The 27,099-nt window shown below is 40.8% G+C and overlaps 1 protein-coding gene across 3 annotated transcripts in view; it reads right to left on the bottom strand.

The window, feature by feature from the left end:
* BAZ1B (bromodomain adjacent to zinc finger domain 1B) overlaps nucleotides 1-27,099 on the bottom strand; it is an 85,092-nt gene that overhangs the window by 16,332 nt on the left and 41,661 nt on the right. For all 3 annotated transcript variants that reach the window (XM_064296125.1, XM_064296126.1, XM_064296127.1), the window contains exons 7-13: nucleotides 16,057-17,758; nucleotides 11,895-12,033; nucleotides 11,203-11,336; nucleotides 8,476-8,581; nucleotides 7,675-7,773; nucleotides 4,119-4,296; nucleotides 1,295-1,477 (exon numbers count right to left, since the gene is read on the bottom strand). In XM_064296125.1, the coding sequence (XP_064152195.1) occupies nucleotides 1,295-1,477; nucleotides 4,119-4,296; nucleotides 7,675-7,773; nucleotides 8,476-8,581; nucleotides 11,203-11,336; nucleotides 11,895-12,033; nucleotides 16,057-17,758 (2,541 nt within the window). The remainder of the gene's footprint in view (nucleotides 1-1,294; nucleotides 1,478-4,118; nucleotides 4,297-7,674; nucleotides 7,774-8,475; nucleotides 8,582-11,202; nucleotides 11,337-11,894; nucleotides 12,034-16,056; nucleotides 17,759-27,099) is intronic.

Below are 27,099 nucleotides of genomic sequence, written 5' to 3'. Positions count from 1 at the left end.
AGTAGTAAAATTATCTGTTCGTGGATGACACCATCCTATGTGCAGAAAACCCAGGAGTCCACAAGAAAAATTCTAGAGCTAACAGACGAATTTAGCAAAGTTGAGGATGCAAGGCCAACAAACAAAAATCAGCTGGATATGCATACACCAGCAATCGGAAAATTATAGAAATGATTTCATTAGCAAAAGCATCTAAGAGGATAAAATACCTGGGAATAAATTTAACCAAGGCGTGTGAAAGATTTATAAAATGAAAATTATGAAACACTGCTGGTGGATTCAAGCTGCTGGCCTTTTGGTTAGCAGCCGAGCTCTTAACCACTGCACCACCAGGGCTTCATGAGAGACTAAAGAAGGCTTAAATAAATAAATAAAAAGATGCTCCACGTTCAGACTGGGTACTGTTGAGATAGCAGGACTACCCAAGGCCATCTGCAGATTCAACACAATCTCCAACGAAATTCCAACAGCCTTCTGAGAGTCTCAGGAGTAGGAGGGAGAGATGGAACGTGTCGGGAACTGCCTCCAGGACCAACTGCCTCCGCTGCCATGAGACCAGAAGAATTGGACAGTGCCCAGTTACTATTACTGAACATTTTGATCAAAGATTTCTTAGAAGAATCCTGATCAACAAGGGGGAAATGCAGAACAGAATTTCAAATTCTCATGGACTCCAGACTTTCTGGAGCCATGGAGGCTGGATGAAGCCCTGAAACTACTGCACTGAGAGAATCTTTAAACCTTAAACCAAAAATATCCCCTGAAGTCTTCCTAAAACCAAACAATAATTTAGCTTAACTAGGAAAAACAGTCTGCCTTGAGCATTACGCTCTTTTAAGAACTATCTATATGGGATCAAACTGACAACAGGAAATTTAGGCAGCAGCAAGTTGATGTTAATGGAGGAGGAACAACTTGGAGAAGTCGGCTAAGAATGGCTGCACGCCTCGAAGGCTGTAATCGATGTCAATGAATTTTACACGTAGAAACTGTGGAACTGGTGTATGTTTACTGTGTATTCTCAACAATAGTAACAACAAAATAAATAAATAAATCCTGCCACCACCTTTGAAAATAGGAGCATCAGCTCTGGTAAAAGGGGGAAAGCCCTCACTCTGACCACCGTCAAAACAGCCCTGAGGCTATGCCATGGCTGTGCTCCAAAGATGACACTAAAAACCACAAACACGGTGAAAAGTGATAAAAATGGAACACTGGCAAAAGCATCGGGTTAGGCAAGGTCAAATCGGTCTTCTGACACAACCATAAAACCATGTCGTCAAAAACCAAGTACCTTTGCTTCCTCTGCCATTTTTCTCTCTTCATCCACCTCCTCGGTCTTGGCTGAATCTTCGTTTTGGAGTTTTCTTCTCTTTTGCTTCGGAGCCATGAAGCCTTGGAGAAATTTCTTTATGACACTGGCCTGAAGGGCAATCACACACTCACCAAAATCCTTCAGTTTTTCTAATGAAATCACCTAAAGGAAATTGTTTAAAAACCAGAATGAGAGAAAGGTAGAAACAAATCACTCTAAATTCAAACGAACCTAGGCCCAACTATCAAATGGGCTAAGTGGCATTAACAGAGCTGTTCCCTCAGTTCACTGGATGGCTTAGGCATTTGAAAGTAGGTGACTACTTCCATTTCCCAAGTGAAGGGTAAAACCATATGCTACAACTTCCTCAACTTAAGGAGGGTGCATAACATATTCATTCACCAATTACCAAGTGCCTACTATGTGCAAGCTATAGTTCCAAGGCAAAGACAAGCCTAGAAGTGTCAAAACTTACTGAGTGCTTATTATTTATATGCCAGGTAAAATGATTTATGCATTTCATCTTTCATCTAAAGCTCACAAACATTTTATGGACAAGGAAACAGGTAAATCACTTGATCGAAATCATGCTCTCTAACACTGCACACTAACTTGCCAGTCCCACAACACATGCTAAACGAAGGATGTCATTTTATACCTACAACAGAAACAAAGGAAAATGATGCTAACCCAATAATGACCAAGGCCTGGGTTTGACACATAGTAGGCAGTTGATAAATATTTGTTAAATAAAAAGAAGTAAATGTGCAATATTTCAAACTGGCAAAATTCTTCAGGTTGAGTAATTCTTCAAAAAATCATTAAGAGCCATAAAAATGTTTAAATTCTTTGTGTCAGAAGTCTGACAGTAGCACATTATCGTATCAACCCTACGGATTATTATATAACGCAAAGGTAATATAAAAGACTAAGTAAAATCAACAACAAAATTAAATTATTTGGAAAAAAAATAGACTAAAATAAAAAGCATTTATAAAATGGGAAAAATGGGCAAAAATATGCAACTGCTCATAAAAATCACATAGCTACAAGAATATATATACTATATGCATGTAATTTAAAAAGAACCATATATACGTACATTTTGTTATGTAAAATCACTAAAAAAAAAAAAAAAAACAGTAATTGATGGCTAGTATTTTTTTATTTAGCAATGTTCTCTCCAGCTTTGATACCTAAACCCATCAAATGTGGGGTATGGGGTCTCATGAACTGTCTTTACCTGTTGAATGTGGGGTATCAGGTGTCTTAAACTGTCTTTACCTAAACTGCTTAAGGTTCTTCTGAGCAGTAAATAGTTCTTGAAATATAAGCCATGCCCGTAACTCTGCTGAGCTGACCAGGTGTAGAGGATGGACAAAAGCAGGACACACATGTTTCATACTTGAAAATACCAGCATCATATGGTAAATATTAAGTGATGTCATATAACTACAGCTTGACAATCAGTTTTCATTCAGCTTAATACAAAGCTCTTTTTGAATAAAAGTTCTGAGCCAATGATTAGGTTTTTCCAGACATCAGCAGAAGACAACAAAGGAAAAATATCACATGTACAAAGAGAATTTTTCGTTCCACACATCTTTCAAGACAAACTCAAATATATGATTTCCAGGGTAATCTTGGGAAATCAAGAAAAGTATCAGGGAACAATTCCAAATTGAGTTTCCATGAGTAACAACTTTCAAAAGGGTGTTTCCATACAGAAACTACCGTTCATTAGTGGTTACCAAGGACAGGGGGAAGCAGCAACCACTCCCTAGACAGCAGACACTTGTTACTCTGGTGACGGGAAAGGAAATACTCAGAGAGGGTAAAGTGTGCACAGCTTGACAAAGGTAAACGACACCACTAGAAAGTACACAAGAAAAAAGGACCTGTTGGTAACTGCTATGGCAGATGTAATTTTTAAACAACCAAAACACGTGTGGGTATATATGTATGCATGTATGTAGGCACACGTGTACACGTGTGTATACGTGTGTGTACACAGGTCCATGCACACGTATAACTATGACTCTAAGCACATACATTTATACATATAATAAACGACACAGTTACAGATACTCCTTAGACATAACCAAATACCTTGCGGGCCTAGATTCCTGGGTTTGAAGGATCAGGACCACGGTCTTGTAGGACGACATAATATTATGTTCTACATCCTAGTGTGGTAAGCAGTGTCTGGGGTCTTAAAAGCTCATGAGCAGCCATACATGATACCACTACTGGTCTCTACTCATCCGAAGCAAAAGAGAAAGAAACCAAAGAAGAACCTAGCCTACATGAACCACGGGCTCATCTACCCCAAGACCAGAAGAACTAAACATGTCCAGTTACCACTACTGACCATTCTCATCAGCGCCACAACAGATGGACCCTGACAGGATGGCAGAAAAACACGGACTGGTTCAAACTGAGGACTCCCCACGACTACTGCCGAGATACCTTGAAATGAAACTAACCTGAGCTCCCCTTGTGGCTGAAAAAATAATGAATATCACTCAAAGTATACCTTTCCTTTAAAAAATCACCTATATGAGACCAACAATCAACAATTAAAACAGAGAACGTAAGGGAGCAGGGAAACTAGATTAATGGAAACGGAGCAACCAGAAAGGAAATAATGAGAATGTTCACGCACTGTGAAGAACGTAACAATGTCACTCAACAACTTGTGCAGAAACGGCTGAATGGGAACCGGAACTGCTGTGTAAACCCTCACTGAAAACACAGTATTAAACACACACACACACACAAGGGTGTTTCCACATGTTCTTACCCGAGCTTCAAATTCTGATGTTTCTTCCACATATCCAAGTCCCCCCTTTTGTAACCTTGTAGCAACTTCAATGAGATCACTTCTAAGAAAGTTTAAGAGCTCCTGATTGCCATCGCAGGATTTCAGACCCAAATTTGGCTTCCGGGCCAGATGAATAGAGTGGATAATGTCCTGGTACCTAGAAGAGTTGGGAAGGGTTTGGGCGTAAAGGAGATTTTGAAAATATTCTTTAAATTTCAATTTGAACGATATGCGTTTTTTGTTTAATTTTATTGTGGTAAACTATATGTAACAAATTTGCCACTTTACCCATTTTTAAGTATACAATTCACTGACACTGTTGAATGACATGCTTTATTTCTAGAAGATTTGGCTCTTTGTTGTTTTTCCTTAGTGTTTTTTAAAGTCTATTGTCTTCTGCACATTTTTTTTTTAATTTATTGTGCTTTAGGTTAAAGTTTACAGCTCAATTTCCCGTACAAAAATTTATACACATATTATTATGTGACCCTAGTTGCTTTCCCTATAACGTAACCACACAATCCCCCAGGTTTCCCATGTCCATTCAACCAGCTCCTGTCCCTTTCTGCCGCCTCATTCCGCCTCTGGACAGGACCTGCCCGTTTAGTCTCATGTACCTACTTGAACTAAGAAGCACACGCCTCACAGGTATCATTTTACGCCTTACAGTCCAGTCTCATCCTTGTCTGAAGAGCTGGCTGCAGGAATGGTTTTAGCTCTAGGTTAACGAAGAGTCCAGGCGCCATGTCTTCTGGGGTTCCTTTAGCCTTAGACTATTAAGTCTGGTCTTTTTATTAGAATGTGAGTTCTGCGCCCCACTTTTCTCCTGCTCCATCAGGGACTCTGTTGTGTTCTCTGTCAGGGCGGTTATGAGTAGTAGCCGGGCACCACGTAGCTCTTCTGGCCTCAGGCTGATGGAGTCTCTGGTTTACGTGGCCCTTTCTGTCTCCTGAGCTAATATTTTCCTTGTGTCTTTAGTGTTCTTCATTCCCCTTTGCTCCAGATGGGTTGGGACCAATTGATGCATCTTAGATGGCTAGCTTGCTAGCGTTTAAGACTCCAGACACCACTCACCAAAATGGGATGCAGAACATTTTCTCAATAAACTGTTATGCCAATCAACCTAGATGTCCCCCTAAAACCATGGTCCCTAGACCCCGCCCCTGCTACTCTGTCCCTCAAAGTGTTTGGTTGTGTTCGTGAAACTTCTCAGCTTTTGGTTTAGTCCAGTTGTCTTGTACAGACTTTTAAATTTTTCTCATTTCTTGATTCATTCTAAATATATTTATTTTATTCTGTTTTTGATCATTCCAATATCTGAAGTCCGTTGCTTTTCTAATTCTTATTCAAGGTACCTTGATTCTTTGTGTTTTTTTTTTTTAACTGTGAGCATCTTAGAATTTTCTCTGTGGGAATTCTTGAAAGCCTGGGTTGAAACTACGTTCTTCCAAAGAGAATGTGAATTTACTTTGTCAGCTGCCCGGAATTGCTACCAATCTGTGACAGCTTTAAATCACCTGCTTGGAATTCTTTGCAGCACAAAAGAAACATGAATGTGAGCAGTAAACTGTTACAATGACATTCCCTTTCACCCTTATACTAAAGATTAACCCTCTGAAGTTCAATCAACAATGTCTCTCAACTCTGAGTGGGCCCTAAAGTTTTATGGCTGGCTTCCCACGCCAAGAGGAAAACTAAAGATCAAGGTCACCTAAATTGAATACTAAGTCCCTTTTCTCTTTCTTAATATCATAGATATTTAGTATTAATAACATCACTGTGTCACACTGGTTTTCCCATGAATGAGTCTTCTTTCACTGCTTTCTAGATACTACATAATTTCCCCTTGATCCAAGAGTTATCTAGAAATGTATTTAACTTACTAGCAGTTGAGATCTTTTTTGTTATCTTCATATAATTTATTTCTGATTTTATTGCAACATGATCAGAGAATGTATCCTGAAAGCACGTTCCAAAAGTCTACATACTGTTTGATATTTTTTGAAAAATTTAAAACCAAGCAAAACAAGGCATTTTTTTAGTGTTCAACAAAAATTAAAGAAAAGCGTAAGCTTTGTTTTTAATCTGACAATCTAATTTTTTTAATAGAGTCAATCTGTTCATATTTAGTGTGCTTGATTTTATTTCTTCCAGAAGTCCTCTCGGTCCAACCCAAAGAGAAAGAAGACTGCAGAACTGGACTCCTTTGGGGCCCTGTTTGGTGACATCTTCCCTTGTCTCCCTTAAATTGTACAGACACATCTGTATTAAGACAGTCTGATGCAATCGTAATTAACTTACCCATCAACCAAGCCCACTGCCATCAGATCGATTCCGACTCATAGCGACCCTATAGGGAAAGGGTAGAACTGCCCCATAGGGTTTCCAAGGAGTGCCTGGTGGATTCGAACTGCTGATCTTTTGGTTAGCAGCTGAACTCTTAACCAGTACGCCACCAAAACGAGGTACTCACGATCACTCACAAAAGTCTGACTCTGTCTCAGAGTATGCACTCAATGGTACTTCCCTTCTCTCTTCAATCAAACCTTAATTCAACCATGAAAATAAGCATACAGTCAGAAATTAAAGGTGGCCTTAAGCCAAAACCTTATTCTGGATTTGACAGAAACCTTGGTATGGTACAAGACAGGACTGTTCTCTCATACCTACAATGTAAAGAAGAGAAAGAGGATGCGATGGCTACAACGGGAAACAGCACCAGCGAATCTAGATGGAGTCAATGCTGATTTTGCGGAAATAACAGTTTGGGGGGGATTCTGAGATTTAATTCCACACAGCATAAAAGTCACCATTTTAAAGTGTACACGTCAGTGGTTTTTACTTTGTGGAATCAGTACCACAATCTAATTCCAGAACACTTCCATGACCCTAAGTAGAAATCCCATACTTGTTGGCAGTCACTCCCCACTTGCCCCTCCTTATCCCTTGACAACTACTAATCTATTTGTCTCTATGGATCTGCCTATTCTAAACATTTCATATAAAAAGAATCATACAACATACAGTCCTTTGGACGGGCTTTTTTCACTTAGCACAATGTTTTCTAGGCTGACCTGTGCTGTTGCATGTATCAGTACTTCATCCCCTCTTTATGGCTGAATAGTCCACTGTATAGACGTATCACATTTTGTTTATCCGTTCACCAGCTCTTGACATCTGGGTTGTTTCCACTTTTTTAGCTATTATGAATATTGACAGAACAGCTTTTGAAGACCAACTGCACATGTGCAAGGCTACCTAAATAATTACAATGATGCTTACAGCTTGGTGCCTGGCATGCATCAGTCAATGACTAACCCTGTTACCTGGATATACGTGGTTTAACTAACGCATTTTTTTCAAATAAGCATGATGTGCCAAGAGAATACCAAGTGATACATAAAAGTGTTACAGACATAAATTCTTTTTTCTACTTTAATAGCTTTTATGGAGAAGCAAGAAAACCTAAGATACTCATAATAGCTAATGCTGAAAACAAGTAGGCAGATATGAGAAGCAAGATGAAAATCCTTACCTTTTCTCTAATCTCTCTTTGAGCTGACTTTCTCTTATTCCCTGAGGGTGGAGGCAGTTTAGCAACTCATCCAGTTCCTTCTGACTATCACATAAAAACCTGTAAGAGCAAAAGAGACCTAATAACTCTTAAAAATCAAGCACTTAAGAATATAATCTAGGGTTAGTGGTAGGAGCTCTGAGAGCAAAATTCCATATGCGTTCACAGTATAATATCCAGAAGTATAACAAAGGATTCTCTGTATCTATTTGGCCTATGTTACGTTTATCCTAGGATACTGGAGCCAGTTTTCTCTGAGACAAATTTGGTAACTTCAAGTTAACACCCACATTTGTCCATGAGCCTTCAACGAGTAAATCTGTATCAAAAACTAAAAGGTAAAAGGTCATTAAACCAAAAAGTGATCATAGCTAAAGCAGTTAACACAATAACTAAGTGGATGAGACCCCCAAAACCTAGTTCCCTGCCTAAAGGCAGAATTGCACACAAAGGAAGACTAAGTATACAACTCCTTTCTTTGTAATTAATAAAGAGGAAAATCCTAAACACAACTATTCCCAGATTGAAGAGCATTTCTAATGCTATGTAAGATCTAAAAAAAAAAAATCAATTCTAAACCCTAGGAAAAACAAATATTTTCTTATCAAAAAATCAAATCTAATGAGTTTAGGCATCTAGGAAATCAGTCACACAAAATGATCTTAATAGATGATTACTTAACTCACTGAGGTCACCACATTAAACATTTTCTTCCTTAACATTTAAAAGAAAAAAGAGCAACCAGAGGAATCCTCACATTACCATAGATTCTGTCCTTGTTTGGGTACAGTGGTCTCCACGGCAACTTCTGACGCTGGTCCATGTTGTGTGTTCATACTTGTATTTTTGCCTATGTTTGCTTTCTTACCTAAGAAGATTTATACATTAGGCTGAATGTAGTAAATATCCCATTCCTGCTTTCAAACCTAAACAGTACACAATGCCAACCCCAACAACCAATGACACAGACGCCGCTTATTAAATATACCCACACAAACAACAGATCCCAATTTTTCTTGAGTATCTTAGAGCATGCTACTTGAGATATCTGCTCTCCCTGCAGGTGAACAGGAAACTCTGGTGGCACGGTGGTTAAGAGCTACGGCTGCTCACCAAAAGGTCGGGCAGTTCAAACCCACCAGGTGCTCCCTGGAAACTCTACAGGGCAGTTCTACTGTCCTATAGGGTCGCTATGAGTTGGAATCAACTCAATGGCAATGGGTTTTGGTTTTTAAAGTTGAGTAGTTATACAGTTCAAAGTTTAAGAGTATCACAACTTAGAATGAAGAGGGATGACTAAATAACTCTTTAGATCAAAGCAAAGTAGTAATTTACTCCTTGAATATAATTTTAAGAGCAAAAGAGCCTGTGGTGAAGCAGAGGCAACTAAAATATATAAATACTACAAACTTATCCCTGGAGGCTTCAAATGTCAAATAATACAATTAACCTTTTGTAAATCAGTTCCTATATACATGGCATTGATATATTTTAAGCTAATTTGTCAAAGCCCATTTTAGGACATCACAGTATTTGAGGTCTTACTTAACACTGGTATTCTCTTCTGCCCCATTCTCTCCCCTGAGCTTGAAACTTCTTCCCTGCAATACTAACATGTTACCTTGTTGAATCTTTTAAGTCAAACAATTTTAAAGAGACCCGGCCCTGCCAGACTTAGAAAAGGCAAAGAAACAACGTCCACTAAGATGGCCCAAAAGTGAAGAGACTTGGATGGCCTTCTTTCAGGTGGTTATAACTCTATCAACCTGATTTCTAAAGGGAGCCACCGAAATACATGATAAAATCACAGTCCCTCATCCAATCGGAATCTCTCCCCAGTCTAAGGACTGTGATTTCACTTTTACTGCTCTGAAACATAACTGCCTCACCTATGTCTACCAAAACCAGATTTTTCTAAGTGCCAAAATCTAACACAACATAATTTAACATTAAAACGTCTTGAATTTGAAGCTTTTGAGTATATAAAAAATTTAGTAGTTTCCTTACTAATTTTTTGAGTTTGAGGTTTGGGTTATGAGTTTCTCTAAAATGAAGGAGAACTACTTTAAAAAATAAAGATGTCTTAAAGAAATATTATCCAATATCTGAGGAGCAATTTTGCTTAGAGAAAGAAGCCTGTGGCTCACCCAACCCAGCTTCTCTGCCTCCCAGGCGGCACCTGGGAACGTCTGGAGCGGCCCTGCCTCCCAGGTGGCACCTGGGAGTGTCTGGAGCGGCCCTGCCTCGCAGGTGGCACCTGGGAACGTCTGGAGCGGCCCTGCCTCGCAGGTGGCACCTGGGAGTGTCTGGAGCGGCCCTGCCTCGCAGGTGGCATCTGGGAGTGTCTGGAGCGGCCCTGCCTCGCAGGTGGCATCTGGGAGTGTCTGGAGCGGCCCTGCCTCGCAGGTGGCACCTGGGAACGTCTGGAGCGGCCCTGCCTCCCAGGTGGCACCTGGGAACGTCTGGAGCGGCTCTGCCTCCCAGGTGGCACCTGGGAACGTCTGGAGCGGCTCTGCCTCCCAGGTGGCATTTGGGAGTGTCTGGAGCGGCCCTGCCTCCCAGGTGGCATCTGGGAGTGTCTGGAGCGGCTCTGCCTCCCAGGTGGCATCTGGGAATGTCTGGAGTGGCTCTGCCCCCCAGGTGGCATCTGGGAATGTCTGGAGACATTTTTGGTTGTCACTTGTTATCTAGCTGGCAGAAGCCAAGGATGTTGCAAAACATCCTCCAATCTCCAAGACAGCCCCTCACTACAAAGAATTAGCTGGTCAAAACGTCAACAATGCAGAGGGTTAGAAACCCTGATCTAGCCCAACCATATTACCTTTTTTTTTTTTAATTAAATTTTTTTTTGATTAATTTCTTTCTTGGAACATACATAATATTCAACAAAGCACACTTTCAGAGTTGTTCTGTAAACTGAACACACCCACGTAACCAGCACCCAGATTGAGAAAAAGGACATCATCAGCACCCTTCATGGCTCCTTCCCAGTCACTGATTTATTCTGTTTAATATTTGTTGTGCTTTTCCTCGTGCGAATTTTAGATGACATCTGGGACCTTATACATCTTGCTTGCTGCTGTAACCCCAGCAGATAGAAAATGCTTGGCACCATAAATACTAAACAGAAGAATTACAAAAATGGAGAAGGGGAAATATAACTCTACCTTCTTGGTCTCCTTACCTCAATCTCAGCCCTTAAGGTACCCACGAAGGGAGTTTTCGAGGAGCAAAGCTTGAAGACCACTCCTATAAATCCTAACATCCAAGCTCTTTTATCTTCTCACGCTATGCCTGGACGAAGCTGGTGATCAAATGTCAGCTTCCTTCCTTCTCACTATTCGTTTCACACTCTCCCATCCCACCCAAACACATCTACCTAAGAGGGCAATGAAGAAATTGTGCAAACATAGAAAGCCGACACAGGAGAGGCCACCCGTGACACTGGCCCTGCCTGAGCAGAGGGAAGTGACCGCTGGCTACACTCACTGCGGGGACAGGAGTCCTCTTCAGGAGAATCCGCGCGGTCTCTGCGGCGGCAGCTGAATCGGTAGTCGATGCTGTCATGGACCCAGCCCTTTTCAACGAACAATCCTGGAACTTCATCTGAGAACAGCCAGTACCTACAAACCACAACCAGGTGCTCAGTAAGACAATGACGAACCAGGAAGGCGGGAGGATGTCACTGTTGGGGAAGGCAGTCACAGAGCGTCGACGAGCTTTCACACCCACAGCGGACAGAACTCCTCCTCTGCGCAGAACTCCAGACTGTCACGAATCACAACATAAGGTGAAGACAAGTACGCCAAAACATTTACAATCTGAGACCCACTTAACACCTGTAATTTTTTATAACTTTTAATATTTCCCTATCTCTAGGTTTCACAAATGTATGCAAATATTTAAGACACATTACCATTTTTAAAGACCTCTATTTGGATTCCACCTATCATCATAACTTAAGTCTCATGCTCGAGATCTTCAAGGGAAGGGACATGTCTAGTTCAACCTCAAAATCCCAGCACTTGGTAAACATTCAATTCATGTGTGATGAGCAATCTGTGTCTAAACTCCATGAACAGGGAGGCTTGTCCTTCTTAGTACTTCAGACAGTTCTGCAGCTAACAACGTAACAACACGATGGTCCTGGAAGATGACAGAAACGAAATTTCGTAACTGACCTATTATGGTTCCGATCTGTTCCGATGGGAGTCCGACGCATGACCAGTTTTGCTTTGGCGATTCCTTCCTGGAAAGCCTTCTCAGCAGCTGCTTTGTGCTTCCGTATTCGTTCTTCTTCAGCTTCACGTTCTAACTTCACTGTTAATGTTAAAAATAACCTCAACCAATTTTTCTCAAGTAAATTCTACACATACAAATTAAATGAGATTCTAATTAAAAAGTCCCCGATATAAACTATTGGCCAAACTTCTGTCTCCTCCTAATTGTAATCCGTTATTTTAAAAATGACATAAAAAAGCAGCTATTTCTATCCGGTCCTGCTACCTATCTTGAATTTTGGTGAAGTCTCAGCCATCAACTCAATGTAAAAATCTCTAAAAATTAACTTCCTACTAAGATATTTTAAACAATCCTGAAGAAATGTTTGTAACAGTCCTTCAAATGTATTAACTGGAACATTTTCTGATAGGAGTAGTCACAGGGTCCTCAAAAAGATCAGGATAGATACATAAACTAAAACCAAACCAGACCCACTGCTGTCAAGTCAATTCTATCTCCACGCAGCCCTGGACAGGGCAGAGGAGAGCTGCCCCGACAGGCTTCCAAAGCTGTAATCTTTACAGAAGCTGATGCCACGTCTTTCTCCCGGGGAGTGGCTAGTGGGCTCAGACAGCCAACCTTTGAATTACCAGCCAAGCACTTAACCACTGCACCTTCAGTTATTCCAAAATAAAAGTTTTTTCAGTGCGGAGGAAATCTGGCGGTAATTCAGCCTTGGCGATAGAAGAACTGAGAAAGCAAGAGCAAGAACATAACTTCTGGATAGTAACAATTTTCACATGTTAAACCAAAAAAAAAAACAAACCAAACCCAGTGCCACCGAGTCAGTTCCGACTCATAGCGACCCTACAGGACAGAGTAGAACTGCCCCACAGTTTCCAAGGAGCACCTGGCGGATGTGAACTGCCGACCTCTTGGTTAGCAGTTATAGCTCTTCAGCACTACGCCACCAGGGTTTCCATGTTAAACACCAGTTTCCCAATTTCTAATGACGGAAAAAAGTTTTAATTTCTTTTGATCACTCATTATATGGGATATTCTATCCAGACAGAAATTTCTCTCAACAACAGAAGCCCACCATCTTGCCTTTTACGTTTTCCAAAACTGTCACAACTGCAGGGTACAAAGCACCGCTACTCACAACCCCCGGATTCTCAGCCCTGATCACCTGCTGAAGGTCACAGCTACAACACGGTAAGAACCTGGACAACGTCTCTGTCTAGAAATGTTACTCCAAAAAAAAAAACAAAGACAAATTTCATTTATTTAAATCCAACATGGAATTTGTTACCTTTAATAAGGAGTTTTCTAGAATGAATGGAGCTGTATGTTTACGACAATGATCCCAATCAGCACAAAGGCAAACAATAGGAGAGACCCAACTGACGGCCTAATCACAACCAAAGAAAAGCTGCTCCTTCTAAGGTTACAAAAAAAACCACAGCTAAGGATCACACCACCACGTCTGTCAGTCTGTCCTGCTGTGGTGAGTGTTGCTGTGATACTGGAAGTTTTGTCACTGATATTTCAAATACCAACAGGGTCTCCCTTGGTAGCCCATTTTCAGCAAAGTTTCCAGATTAAGACAAGGAAGAAGGACCTGGCAGCCTACTTTTGAAAACAGCTGGCCAATGAAAACCTTATGAACAGCAGCAGAACACTGGCTGATACAGTGCCAGAAGATGAGCCCCGCAGGTCGGGAGGCACTCAGAAGACGACTGGGGAAGAGCTGCCTCCTGACAAAGGAGAGTCGACCTTAAGGACGTGGATAGAGTGAAGCTTTCGAGTCTTTCATGTGCTGATGTGGCAAAACTCAAAATGAGAAGAAATAGCTGAAAACATCCATTAACAATCGGAACATGGAACGTACAAAGTATGAAACTAGGAAAACTGGAAGTCGTCAAAAATGAGATGGAACACATAAACACCGATATTCTAGGCATTACTGAGCTGAAATGGACTGGTATTGGCCACTCTGAATCAGACAATCATATAGTCTACTACGCCAGGCATGACAGCTTGAAGAGGAATGGTGCTGCCTTCACACTCAAAAGAACATCTCAAGGTCTGTCCTGAAGTACAATGCGGTCAGTGACAGGACAGCATCCATATGCCTAAAAGGAAAACCAGTTAATACAACTATTACTCAAATTTATGCCAAAGACTAAGAAACTGAATATTTTGATGACTGACTGCAGTCTGAAATTGAACGTAACCAATGTCACTAAATTGTACATGTGAAAACTGCTGAACTGGTGTATGTTTTACTGTGTCTATCCTCAACAGCAAAATTAAAAAAAGAGAGAATCCTGACACATTTGAAAAATGTAATTGTCACTGAACAACTTGTGTAGAAACTAATTTGAAAATTTTCACCGAAAACACAACAAAATACATTTTTTAAAAAAAGATTTGTAATCCCACTTTGAAGTGTGGCGTCTGGGGTCTTAAACGCTAACAAGCGGCCATCTAAGATACATCAATGAGTCTCAACCCACCTGGATCAAAGGAGAATGAAGAACACCAAGGTCATACGACAACTAAGAGCCCAAGAGACAGAAAGGGCCACATGAACTAGAGACTTATATCATCCTGAGATCAGAAGAACTAGATGGTGCCAGGCCACAACCGATGACTGCCCTGACAGGGAGCACAACAGAGAACCCCTGAGGGAGCAGGAGAACAGTGGGACGCAGACCCCAAATTCTCATAAAAAGACCAGACTTAATGATCTAAGACTGGAAGAATCCTGGCAGTCACAGTCCCCAAACCTTCTGTTGGCCCAGGACAGGAACCATTCCTGAAGCCAACTCATCAGACACGGATTGGACTGGACAATGGGTTGGAGAGAAATGCTGATGAGGAGTGAGCTACTTGCATCAGGTGGACACTTGAGACTATGTTGGCCATCTCCTGTCTAGAAGGGAGATGGGAAGGTAGAGAGGGTTAGAAACTGGCTAAATGGTCATGAAAGGAAAGACTGGAAGGAGGGAGCGGGCTGACTCATTCGGGGGAGAGTAAGTGGGAGTATGTAGTAAGGTGTATATAAGCTTATATGTGACAGACTGACTTGATTTGTAAACTTTCACTTAAAGCACAATAAAAATTACTCAAAAAAAAAAAAAAAAAAGATTTGTAGGCAATGTTCCCAGCAGCATTCATAACCAAAAAAGTAGAAACCACCCAAATGCTTATCAAGTGATAAATTGGATAAACAAAATGTGGTATTATCCATACAAGGGAGTATTATTCAGCCATAAAAAGGAACGAAGTACTGATACACACAATACCAATGAACCTTGAAAACATTAAAGATTAAGTTACAGTACATTAAGTCAGTCACAAAAGACCACACATGATATGATTCCATTTATATGGGATGTCCAGGAGAGGCGATCTATGGGGCAGAAAGTGGATCAGTGGTTGCTCAGGGCCGGGTAAGATGGGGAGACTGGCCAGCAACGGCTGGTGAAGGGGCTTCTTTCTGAGGTGGTGAGGATGTTCTAAAGCTGATTGTGGTGACGGGCGGCAGCACATTTACCTGCAAATATTCTAAAAACCACTGAACTGTTCACTACAAATGGTCTCCAACTTCTCTAGGAACTCACCGTATGTGAATTACACCTCAATAAAGCTGTTAAAAAAAAAAAAATTCAGACTGATGGTGCCATCAGAGCCCAAAGTTTTTAAATTCTGGAATCTAGGGACTTCAAATACTGTCATTTAATTGTTACAACAATCTTAACCAGGCACATGAAATACTAAGGTGTGGATAAATAACTTGCTCAAAGGCCTATAGCTAAGACAGAGCTAGGATTTAAACCCAGGCCAACAATTTCCAAGTTAAGTGTTGTTTCCACTATGCCTATTTGTGGCTCTGGTCCTTTACTAAACCCAGAAAAGATGGCAATATCATATAAGACTAATTCACACTATCATTTACTAAAGAACGCTGAGCTGACTCTCCAGCCACAATGTTATATACATCGTAGATTACTTCTATGACCTACAGAAATAACTGAACAACTATGACAAAACTATAACTCCCTTCGTTTTTATGATCTCCCAGGTTTTCCCTTTTCTCTCCACACAAGATTTTACCTTTCATTTCTCTTTCCTGGATTTCCCGTTCCTTCTTAGCCTGAATGGCAAGCAGCCGTCTGCTCTTCACAGCACTAATCATGTCTTCGGCTTCCATATCTACTTGGGGTTCAAATTTGACAATTTCTTTTTTCCTATCGGTTTTGCCTAACCCATTCTCCTCTTTTCCATTTTCTTTATTTCTGGCTTCCAGTTCTTTCCGTTTCTGTTTCTCTGCTCTCTTCTTATCATTTTCTTCCTTCAACACGGCAAGCCGTTCCTTCCACAGCTCTGCAGACATCTGCTGTCTGGTTTCCATGTGGTCTTGCACTGAATACGTCATGAGAATCCGGTGGCAGAGTGCTGTCAAGATCTGCAGCTTTTCCTCTGATGTTAGCTCAAAAAATTCGGAAGTCTCCAGCTTCTCTAGGAACTCGTCTTGTACCTCATTGTCCTCAAACGACGCCGAGTCTTTATTGTCGTCTGTGTCTGAGCCCTCACTTTCCTCCTGAACGTCAGATTTGCGCAAGCAAAGTCGCACCAGCTCTGAAACAGAGTGCAGAGTCAGAGGGATTTCTGACAGCTTCATTCCCAGTTCACCATAGTCTTCTGCTATTTCATCTTGCAATAAGGTCTGTAAGAGGATGACCAACACTCTATTCAAATATAAAAAGCCACCCTTATCTGCACTCAGGGCCTCCATCAGGGACACAGCAGTAATAGGGTACTGGGCATCTGGTAAGAGTAGCCCAGAATAGCAGCTCAAGAATTCCACCACCATGGCGACATCCCCAAAGAGTGTGTTGGGCAGCCCTTCAGGGGTATCCACCAGTCTGAATGCTGGAAGGTTTTTGCCAGTCAACTCCTGGTCCTCAAACCGCTTCTGCTTTTCTAGCCTCTCAAGCATTTCTTTCTCTCTTCGCTCCTTGGCTTTCTCCTTCAGCTTTTCTTTCAGCTCCTCTCGTTTCTTTTTCAAATATTCTTTGCGTTGCTCTTCAGACATAGAGGCCCACTTCTTTTTGTGTTCTAGAAGTTCATAGCGTTTTTGAACGATACTTCGCAATTCTTCTGGGAGACGAGCTCTATCTTCATTGGAGAGAAGACGAGCTGTTTTGGAGATAACACAAGACAGGGCACTCTTCTTGTCCTCCCTGTCTTTGTTTTCTTTGTAGTAGGCAATGAGGTGTAGGGCAGCCGGAGGCAGATGTTTATGAGGTTTACTAGAAGACCTGGGTGTACCCGCAGAATTCCGCGGGGCTCGTGTCATCTTCTGAGTGCCTTTGGCCATGTCCAACAAAGTCATTTGCTTCATTTTGGTTTTAGGAGTCTTCAAGCCCTTTTTGGGAGATTTAGAATTCCCTGTGGATTTCTGTCCATTCAGGATACCTTTGCTCCTGCCCTTGGCCTTCAAAGGTTTGTCATTGTGCTTCCCTGGTTTCTTGGCAGTTGGGCCTTTCTTAGGAATGTGGAAGTTAGTATGTAGTTTGTTGGGTGACATCATCTTCATCATCTCCTCCAGATGCTCTTCCGGAGATCTGGAATTCTTTGAGTTCTTCACTTTGAGTGGGGAGCCACTCAAGGGTTTCTTCAAGTGCACGTGGCACCATAACTTAGGATTTAGTGGTGAACTGAGAGAAGTGCTGTCAATCTTGGGTTTCTTTGAGGGCTTCCTGTCTGGAGATCCAGTATTCTTCCTCTTAGTAGAAGGGTTGAGAGTCATGTACTGGAATTTAAGAACAGGAGCAAAATTAATTTAAATAAACGAATTTTAAGAAGCAATATTTAACCATCCTAAAGGCCCTCTTCCCCAGCTACTCAGGTACAGCTGTATATTCATTTCTCTTCCATAAACACTGTAACCCTGAAAAAACAAGGGTACGAATGTTAGCTTATGGTTTTGCCATATCAATAAAAAATTCTGTTGATATCCAGGCTTTAAAAATCTACACTCCGATATTAAACATTTTTTGCTATGCAACTGGTTTTCTGTTTATATACTGACTAAAAAAACTTTTAAATACTTTAATCAAATCTATGAACCTTTTCCCCAGAAACAACACACAAAACTCGTGCATCCAAGTTCAGAGTCCATCCATGAACCCGGGAAGACTACTTGGTAATGGCAGTACAACAACAACAACAAAACACTGCTCACAGATAAGGACACTTCCTAACACTAGCCTCTGGGCTTGCCAAAGTCCATTTTATTCCCCCTGTATCTGAAGAACTCATTCTCATAAACACATTAACAACTGTAAGCCCTCTAAATGCTCTATCTGCATGCAATTCTCTCTTTGACATCATTCCTATCTTTCAAATTCATTCCCTGACTTTCAAATTCACTCCCTCAAATTCATTCTACAATCCTTCGTTCTCACCCAGCCCTAAAATCCATTAATTCTATCACATTTTCACCACCCATACCTCCTCGTCCTTCTTTATCCAGATTAAATTCCATAGTCAATCATTATAATCGATCTCTTGCATAAACCTACAGTTCGCTTGTCTCTCTTGCTTTATTGTATCTTCTCGGCGAAACCATAACCCTGATTCACTGAAACTCTCTACTTACTCCTGGTCTGCACACATTCAGCTTAAATATGGCTAGACTAAAAGACATAAAGACAGTGAAAGATCTCATTTTAAATTCATCACCAAGCACCTCAAACGAGTCCTGGACAATGCTCAACAATCACGATATTCTCTCGATCCATTCACTTTCCCGTTCTTTCACACAGCTCTTTCACAACGTCTGCCTCCTCAAATCTCTCACTACTCATAGCCACTGCTTCCCATTTAAATGTGTATTGCAAAACAAAGCTGTGATTCTAATGCTTTAAAGAATACAATTATGAAGAAAAAAGGTGGCAGCTAAAACTCAAACCGACCAATACAAACGTACAGCCAATTTTAGAAAATTTTCTTGTTTTAAGTGAGCAGGAGAAAGACTAAATCATCTCTAGAATACCTGGTTTCTACTACCACAAGCAGCTAAGCAGCAGCCAGGTGGGACTCAGGGACATGTTGAACTTCAAGTTTTTCAGAAGAAGGGGCCACACCTTGATAAGAGCAACACATAAAGAACCAGTCTGGAGGCAGTGGGTAGGGCAGACTAGTGGGAGAGGAGATCGGAGGCAAGGAAACCGGCTAGTGGGTGTGAAACCACAGGCCCCTTAAAAAAGAAAAAAACTACAGGGAGACGGCTACCCTGAAATACATCCCAGAGGTGGTGCAGAAGGACGTCTGCGCTCTTGCCGGGAGTGAAACAGCGGCTTTAACAACATCCACTGAGCTACACCATGAGTGAGACAATGCTCCATAAGACCTAAACACTAAAGACATACTCAGAGAAATGACAAGGGCCAAGGCAGCACAAGAGGCAGAAGCAGAGTCTACAAGGAGAGAGCTACACGTAGCGAATCCTGTCCCGGCTGAGTTCTGTAACTTTAGAGGCCAGTCTCCCTTTTCAGAATTACAGGCAAGAGCAAGTTACCATTCCTTCGGCTGACAGTTTCTGCTGCCTGATTAAACCAATCATCATCCTCAGGATGGGATGACAAAGAGATTTTAATAACTTTACAGAATATAAACTCTATCTATGATTCAGGGGATACTTTCCCCAGAAGCAGTAGCATTAGATTTCAAAATGTTAAAAAGAATACACAAAGATAACTTATTTAAGACTTTATTGTCCTTGTGGACAGTAATAGTTATAGATACTCCAAAGAGAAGAGTATTTCGGAGACCATGCTACGAATCAAGAGCAAGACCCGTCACCACGCCGGCAGGAATTAAAGATAAATGTGGGCCTTCAAAAGGCGAACTATCCTCTCTAGCAAGCCTTAGAAACCTTGGGAGTATAGACATAACAGATTGATATTTTTTCTGACGCTGAGAAAACAGTATATTTAAAGTCATCCTAAAATGAAATGAATCACTAAAAAGGAGACTCATGTGAGACTAAGTCCCAAACAGTTATCTTTTAATAGCATCAATTATACTTGGGCCACTTCTTAACTTACTGATTGTATTTCTATCTATTTAAAAAGTCTCTCAAATTCAGAGTAAGTTTCTTCAAATTTATTCCACTTAGAAGCACTGTATTATGCAGAAATACTGCAAAAAAGAGCTGGGGTGGTTTAGCCATGAGAGGGGTCCAGCAACCTATTTTTATTTTTAAGGTGTGTTTTCTGCCAAGGCACACCATGTAATTTTTTTCTTAAAAATTAAAGAAATGAACTCACCCAACCCCCTCCCAACAGGCCGGCTCCCCGCTTGGGCAGTCCTTCAGTAACTGGATCATCTCAGCATGGGCCATGCTGGGCAGTCTCAGCCAAATGGGAGCCGGCAAGGCTGGACTCAGGGGGATCTGAAAAAGTACAAAACCACTTATGTGCTAAGGGTGTCCCCTATCCCCAACTTATCACAAGTGATCAGAGTATGGGAGAGAGAAGAGAAGAACGGACACCTAGATTAACAATATTACAGTTTGGGGCCAAAGGCCCTTCCTAACTGCTAAACAGGAAAAAAATACTTACGAATGTCTCAACAAGAAGGGAGGCTGAGAGGAAAATACAGGGTATATAATTCTACATTTGTTCTCTGCCACCTGGAATATACCACCACCATAAATATTTGTCTAAGTCGTGTTTGTTAATAAATGAAATAAAAATGAAGAAATTCTACTTGTGGCAGCCCATTCCGATGCTGAATTTAACTGAATAGTGAGAAGTATAGTCTAAGCAACAAGAACCCAAAACGGAAAACCTTGGCGATCTATATTCTGCTTCTTACTTCACTCTACTCATTCCCCTGAAGCACCACGTTAGGGTTTGAGGGAGACACTCATATAATGGGTTTGTCTGAAGTTCTACACACCTTTACTAGCAAATCTGCAAAATATGTTACAATATTTTTAAGTGCTTGAAAATTAACATAATTTGTTTTTAAAAGTACTTTGCTGTAGTCTCTAATTCATAACCAAATTTCAAGAGCCAAAATTTACTTTAAAAAAAATTTCAAGGTTATGAACACTCACTTGGAACATCAGCTATGAGGACAGGTAGGACATCTTTTAAAAATGTGTAATTAATATCACCAGTAATGATACAAAATTAGATCACGTGCCTCCAGATAGGATCCACCGAGAAAAATACAACATCAATTCTGTGGTATGTCTACCAAAAATTCATAACCTGAACCTAATCATGAAGAAACAAGCCCAAAACAAGGTGCAGTCTGCAAAATGAATGGCTTGTGCTCTTAAAAATGTCAAGGTTCTAAAAGACGAAGAAAAGCTGAGAAGCCGTTCCAGATAAAAGGAGACCAAAGAGACCTGAGAAATAAATGCAACAAGTGATACCACATGAAATCCTAGACCACAAAAAAAATTTTTTTTTTTTTGCTAAAAGGACATTATCTGGACAATCAGCGAAATCTGAGTAAGAACTGTAGATTAGATAATAGTATTATCTCAATGTTAATTTCTTCATTTTGATAACTGCAATGTCCTTAAGTTAGAAAATACCATTGTTTACAGGAAAAAGTAATTTGCAAAAGCTATCCTGTCTTGCAACTTACTCTGAAATGGTTCAGAAAAAAATGTGTGTGTGTGTGTGTGTGTGTGTGCACAGAGAGAAAATGATAAAAGGAATGTGGTAAAACATCAACATTTGAGGAATCTAGTTGAAGGGTATGTGGAAATTATATCATTTTGTCAACTCTTCTGTAAACATGAAATATTTCAAAGTAAAATTATTAAAATACATTAAGAACCACATTAAATTAACCCAGATGGTTTTAGGATTCCAAATGTCTTAAAAAGTGTTATTTTCAAACACAAAATAATAAACGTTGGAGAGGCTGCAGAGAGACTGGAACTCTTACACACTGCTGGTGGGAATGTAAAATGGTACAACAACTTTGGAAATCTATCTGGCGTTATCTTAAACAGTTAGAAATAGAACTACCATACAACCCAGAAATCCCACTCCTCGGAATATACCCTAGAGAAACAAGAGCCTTCACACAAACAGATATATGCACACCCATGTTTATTGCAGCTCTGTTTACAATAGCAAAAAGCTGGAAGCAACCAAGGTGTCCATCAACGGATGAATGGGTAAATAAATTGTGGTATACTCACACAATGGAATACTACGCATCGATAAAGAACAGTGACGAATCTGTGAAACATTTCATAACATGGAGGAACCTGGAAGGCATTATGCTGAGCGAAATTAGTCAGAGGCAAAAGGACAAATATTGTATAAGACCACTATTATAAGATCTTGAGAAATAGTATAAACTGAGAAGAACACATACTTTTGTGGTTACAAGGGGGAGAGGGAGGGAGGGAGGGAGAGGGTTTTTTACTGATTAATTAGTAGATTAGAACTGCTTTAGGTGAAAGGAAGGACAATACTCAATACATGGAAGGTCAGCTCAACTGGACTGGACCAAAAGCAAAGAAGTTTCCGGGATAAAATGAACGCTTCAAAGGTCAGCGGAGCAAGGGCGGGGGTTTGGGGACCATGGTTTAAGGGGACTTCTAAGTCAATTGGCAAAATAATTCTATTATGAAAACATTCTGCATCCCATTTTGAAATGTGGCGTCTGGGGTCTTAAATGCTAACAAGCGGCCATCTAAGATGCATCAATTGGTCTCAACCCACCTGGAGCAAAGGAGAATGAAGAACACCAAGGTCACATGATAACTAAGAGCCCAAGAGACAGAAAGGGCCACATGAACCAGAGACCTACATCATCCTGAGACCAGAAGAACTAGATGGTGCCCGGCCACACTCGAGGACTGCCCTGACAGGGAGCACAACAGAGAACCCCCGAGGGAGCAGGAGATCAGTGGGATGCAGACCCCAAATTCTCATAAAAAGACCATACTTAATGGTCTGACTGAGACTAGAGGAATCCCGGCGGTCATGGTCCCCAAACCTGTTGGCCCAGGACAGGAACCATTCCCGAAGACAACTCATCAGACATGAAAGGGACTGGACAGTGGGTAGGAGAGAGATGCTGATGAAGAGTCAGCTATTTGTATCAGGTGGACACTTGAGACTGTGTTGGCATCTCCTGTCTGGAGGGGGGATGGGAGGGTAGAGAGAGTTGGAAGCTGGCAAAATTGTCACGAAAGGAGAGACTGGAAGGGCTGACTCATTAGGGGGAGAGCAAGTGGGAGTACGGAGTAAGATGTATATAAACTTATATGTGTCAGACTGACTAGATTTGTAAACGTTCACTTGAAGTTCAATAAAAGTTTAAAAAAAAAAAAAAGTGTTATTTTCTTGTCTCTATCCAAAGGCTTCCCTACTAGGACATACAAGTCCAAGGTAAGGAGTCCCAATCCTATGGACACACTGCAAAGCACTGAGGCTGTAATGTACTACAAGAGGAGAATGGGCTAAGATGGCTGAATTCATCTTCAAAACCAACCAAACCCAGGGCCGTCGATCAATTCTGACTCACAGCGACCCTATAGGACAGAGTAGAACTGCCCCATAGAGTTTCCAAGGAGCGCCTGGTGGATATGAACTGCCAGCCCTTTGGCTAGCTGCCACAGCACTTGGCCACTACGCCACCAGGGTTTCCGACTTCATCTCAGTTGACAGTTAATTGCCTTGTACGTTGTTTCTCCAAGCCATGGGGCCTACAAAAAATTATACTATCCCTAAAGTCCAACTGCCAGTGGCATTTTTCTTCTCAACAAACTGTCTTCTAATGGAACTTCTTAAGGAAATTAATTCAGCAGTCATGTACCTATTACATACAAAGTACTATGCTAAACATCACGATATAAAATCAGTAAGACAGTCCTTGTTCTCCAGTACTTTATATTCTAGAAAGAGGTGAAACAAGATCACAAACACACCCTCAATATCACCCTAGGCCCTAAATAATCTTTCTCTCTCCCACCTAAGCTGAACCCATCACTCCCTTCCTAAAGCTACTGCTCAGCATTTGCTTCCTCTCACCAGGCCTCGGACCTCTCCACAGTAAACACATTCAGTGCCCTTGTCACACATGAAATTCTACTGAAACCAAAGAGGAGGCAAAAAGGGAAGATACTTTTTAGAAATCCATTGCCTTTAGGACGGGCAGGTATGTGATCAACTTTAGCCTTCACGCATTGTCTAAAATTTCCTTTAGATGAGGAAAGAATCCAAAGCACTGCTGGAGAGACTGTTTATCCATGCTCTTTTACTGCATTCTACGCTGGCTGAGATGCCAACAGTTCTTTAAGTCCTTTCACAAAAAGGAAAAAACAACTTACAGGCAAAACAAAGGAGACACTATGTCCAATAATATTGGGGAACAAGAAAACCACTGTTTAAGGTAAGAAAAATGTATAATAAAGATGAGTATACGCCCTTAATTCTGTAGACTGGTATTTTACATGAATCTCAATTTCTCTTACTGAGTACAGTCACTTTCTTCTTATAGCAACTAGTCTAAGCAGACTAACATTTCCTATTCTCAATCCGAAACAAAGCCAAATTTTATTAAGTTAAATTTTTTAAGCTCTTGTCAGAAATCTGGGGAGTAGGTTTCTTCAAAAGTTGCCTTTACAGATATATGTTCCTGAAATTCTAGTATCTGATTCTCACAGAAAGTGTAGATTAGCTTTTATGTGCCCATAAACTCCAAAGACCGTTTACCCAATTAATAATACTCAGTCTTTCATGTTATTCACATATTTGAATTACTAAAATATAGAAAGATTTTCAGAGAGGAAAATATGCAAGGACTCAAGTGATCTAAGAGTATAAAACCCATTCAGGGATACTTTTAAATAAACGGTCTCTCATACAGTTTAAGACAATAGTAATATCACGTGATAACCAAAGAAAACTGTATCACGGTTCCAAAACTCTACAGTAACAAAACGGCAGTAAATTAAAACTTCTCCTGACATCTAGCTCAACTGGCATAACATGGTTTATAGAGAAAATGTTCTACATTCAACTTTGGTGAGTATCGTCTGGGGTCTTAAAAGCTTGTGAGCGGCCATCTAAAGACGCTCCGCTGGTCTCACCCCTTCGGGAGCACGAAGAATGAAGAAAACTAAAGACATAAGAGAATGATTAGTCCAAAGGACTAATGAACCACATCTACCACGGCCTCCACCAGACTGAGTCCAGCACAACTAGACGGTGCCGGGCTACCACCACCAAATGCTCTGACAGGGACCACAAAAGAGGGTCTGGAAAGAGCTGGAGAAAAATGCAGAACAAAATTCTAACTCAAAAAGAAAGACCAGGCTTGCTGGCCTGACAGAAACTGGAGAAACCCTCAGAGTATGGCCCCTGGACCCCCTTTCAGCTCAGTAACAAAGTCACTCCTGAGGGTCACCCTTCAGCGAAAGACTGAACAGGCCCATGAAACAAAAGAAGACTGTACGAGCACACCAGCCCTGAGGCAGGGACTGGAAGGAAGGAGGGAACAGGAAAGCTGATAATAGGGAACCCACGGTCAAGAAGGGAGAATGTTGACATGTCATGGGGTTGGTAACCAATGTCACAAAACAATGTATATACTAATTGTTTAATGAGAAGCTAGTTTGTTCTGTAAACTTCATCTAAGGTACAATAAAAAAAAATTAAAAATTTCCCCCCAGTTAATAAAAATATTTGAAAAAACTTAGATTTAATATACATACCCACTGTCACTGAGTCGATTCTGACTCATAGCGACCCTACAGGACAAAGTAGAACCGCCCTATAGGGTTTCCAAGGATATAAATCTTTAGGGAAGCAGACTGCCAAATCTTTCTTCCAAGGAGCCACTGGTGGTTTCAAACTGCTAACCTTTAGGTTAGCAGCCAAGCACTTTAACCACTGAGCCACTACTGCTCCTGGGTTTACTATGAACCCAAACCCATTGCCATCAAGTCAATTCCAACTCATTGCGACCCTATGGGACAAAGAACTGCTTCATACAGCTGGTGGATTTTAACTGCTGACCTTTTGGTTAGCAGCTGAGCAACACCAGGGCTCCAGGTTTACTACAGTTTCATGAAAAATCTGATCCTGCTCTAGAAAAAGCCAATTAATTCCTAAATTTTTCTTTTAAGCAACTAGTAAAAATGTAAAGGACATTATGAAGATAATGCTTGATGTTGCTAGTCTAGAATAGAAAAAAACCTGCTAAATGCTAAACTACGGTTAGAGGTTGTGACCAATGTTTGGAGAAATAAAATTACTTTTCAATATACTTTTGGCAGCATAATTAACCTAAGATAATTGGGGTAACTTAGATGTTACCACTTAAGGTTCCCTCATTTTTTCACAATTAAAAAAGGAAAAAAAAAAGAAATTCCGGAAGTTGGACTTAGTTTTCAGGCACCCACAGCCCTTCCCTAATTCCGTTCTGGCGCAGCTACTAAGATGCAAATATCAGCCAGGAGGCTAATTAGTTAACTTACCAACCAAAGAAGGATAAACATTCTCAAAACCTACATTTAAAAAAAAATTATTGGAAAGACCCAGGGATGGGAACGAAAATGAGAAATTCTAGGTCAATGTCTTGGTTTCTATCATTCACTTTCTGTTGGTTCTAACTAAGACTAGGCCTCAGTTTCCCCATCTGGAAAATAACACACCATACAGCTTCATAAGAATGTTTTGAAGATCAAATGAGAGGACTAAAGAAAAAAAAAGCACTTCACCATTCTCAAGAGGAAAATGTTAGATTTTTTACTAATCTGTCACACAAAGTAACGTTCATTCCAGGCTCTTTAAAGGCTGCCAGTAACAGGAACTGGTCAAACGGACAAAGGGAACCTAGGGTGGAAAGGGGGAATGGGCTGTCACACTGTGGGAATCGCAAGTAATGTCACAAAACAATATGTGCATGAATTTTTGAATGAGAAATGAACTTAAGCTGTAAACTTTCACCTAAAAACAAACAAAAAATAAATCTATCAAAAAAAAAAGGCTGCCAGTATTTTGATCATTTTATCTGACATTCAAAATCAGTTTTCATTTTTAAGAACTGATACGCAGAGTGTTTTTTTATTTATACCATATCTCATTCCAAAAAGGTCTTACG

This window comes from Loxodonta africana, chromosome 12 (assembly GCF_030014295.1).
Source record: "Loxodonta africana isolate mLoxAfr1 chromosome 12, mLoxAfr1.hap2, whole genome shotgun sequence".
Lineage (NCBI taxonomy): Eukaryota > Metazoa > Chordata > Mammalia > Proboscidea > Elephantidae > Loxodonta > Loxodonta africana.
Note: the sequence above shows the minus strand (reverse complement) of the source record. Positions and strands in the feature narration are given on the sequence as shown.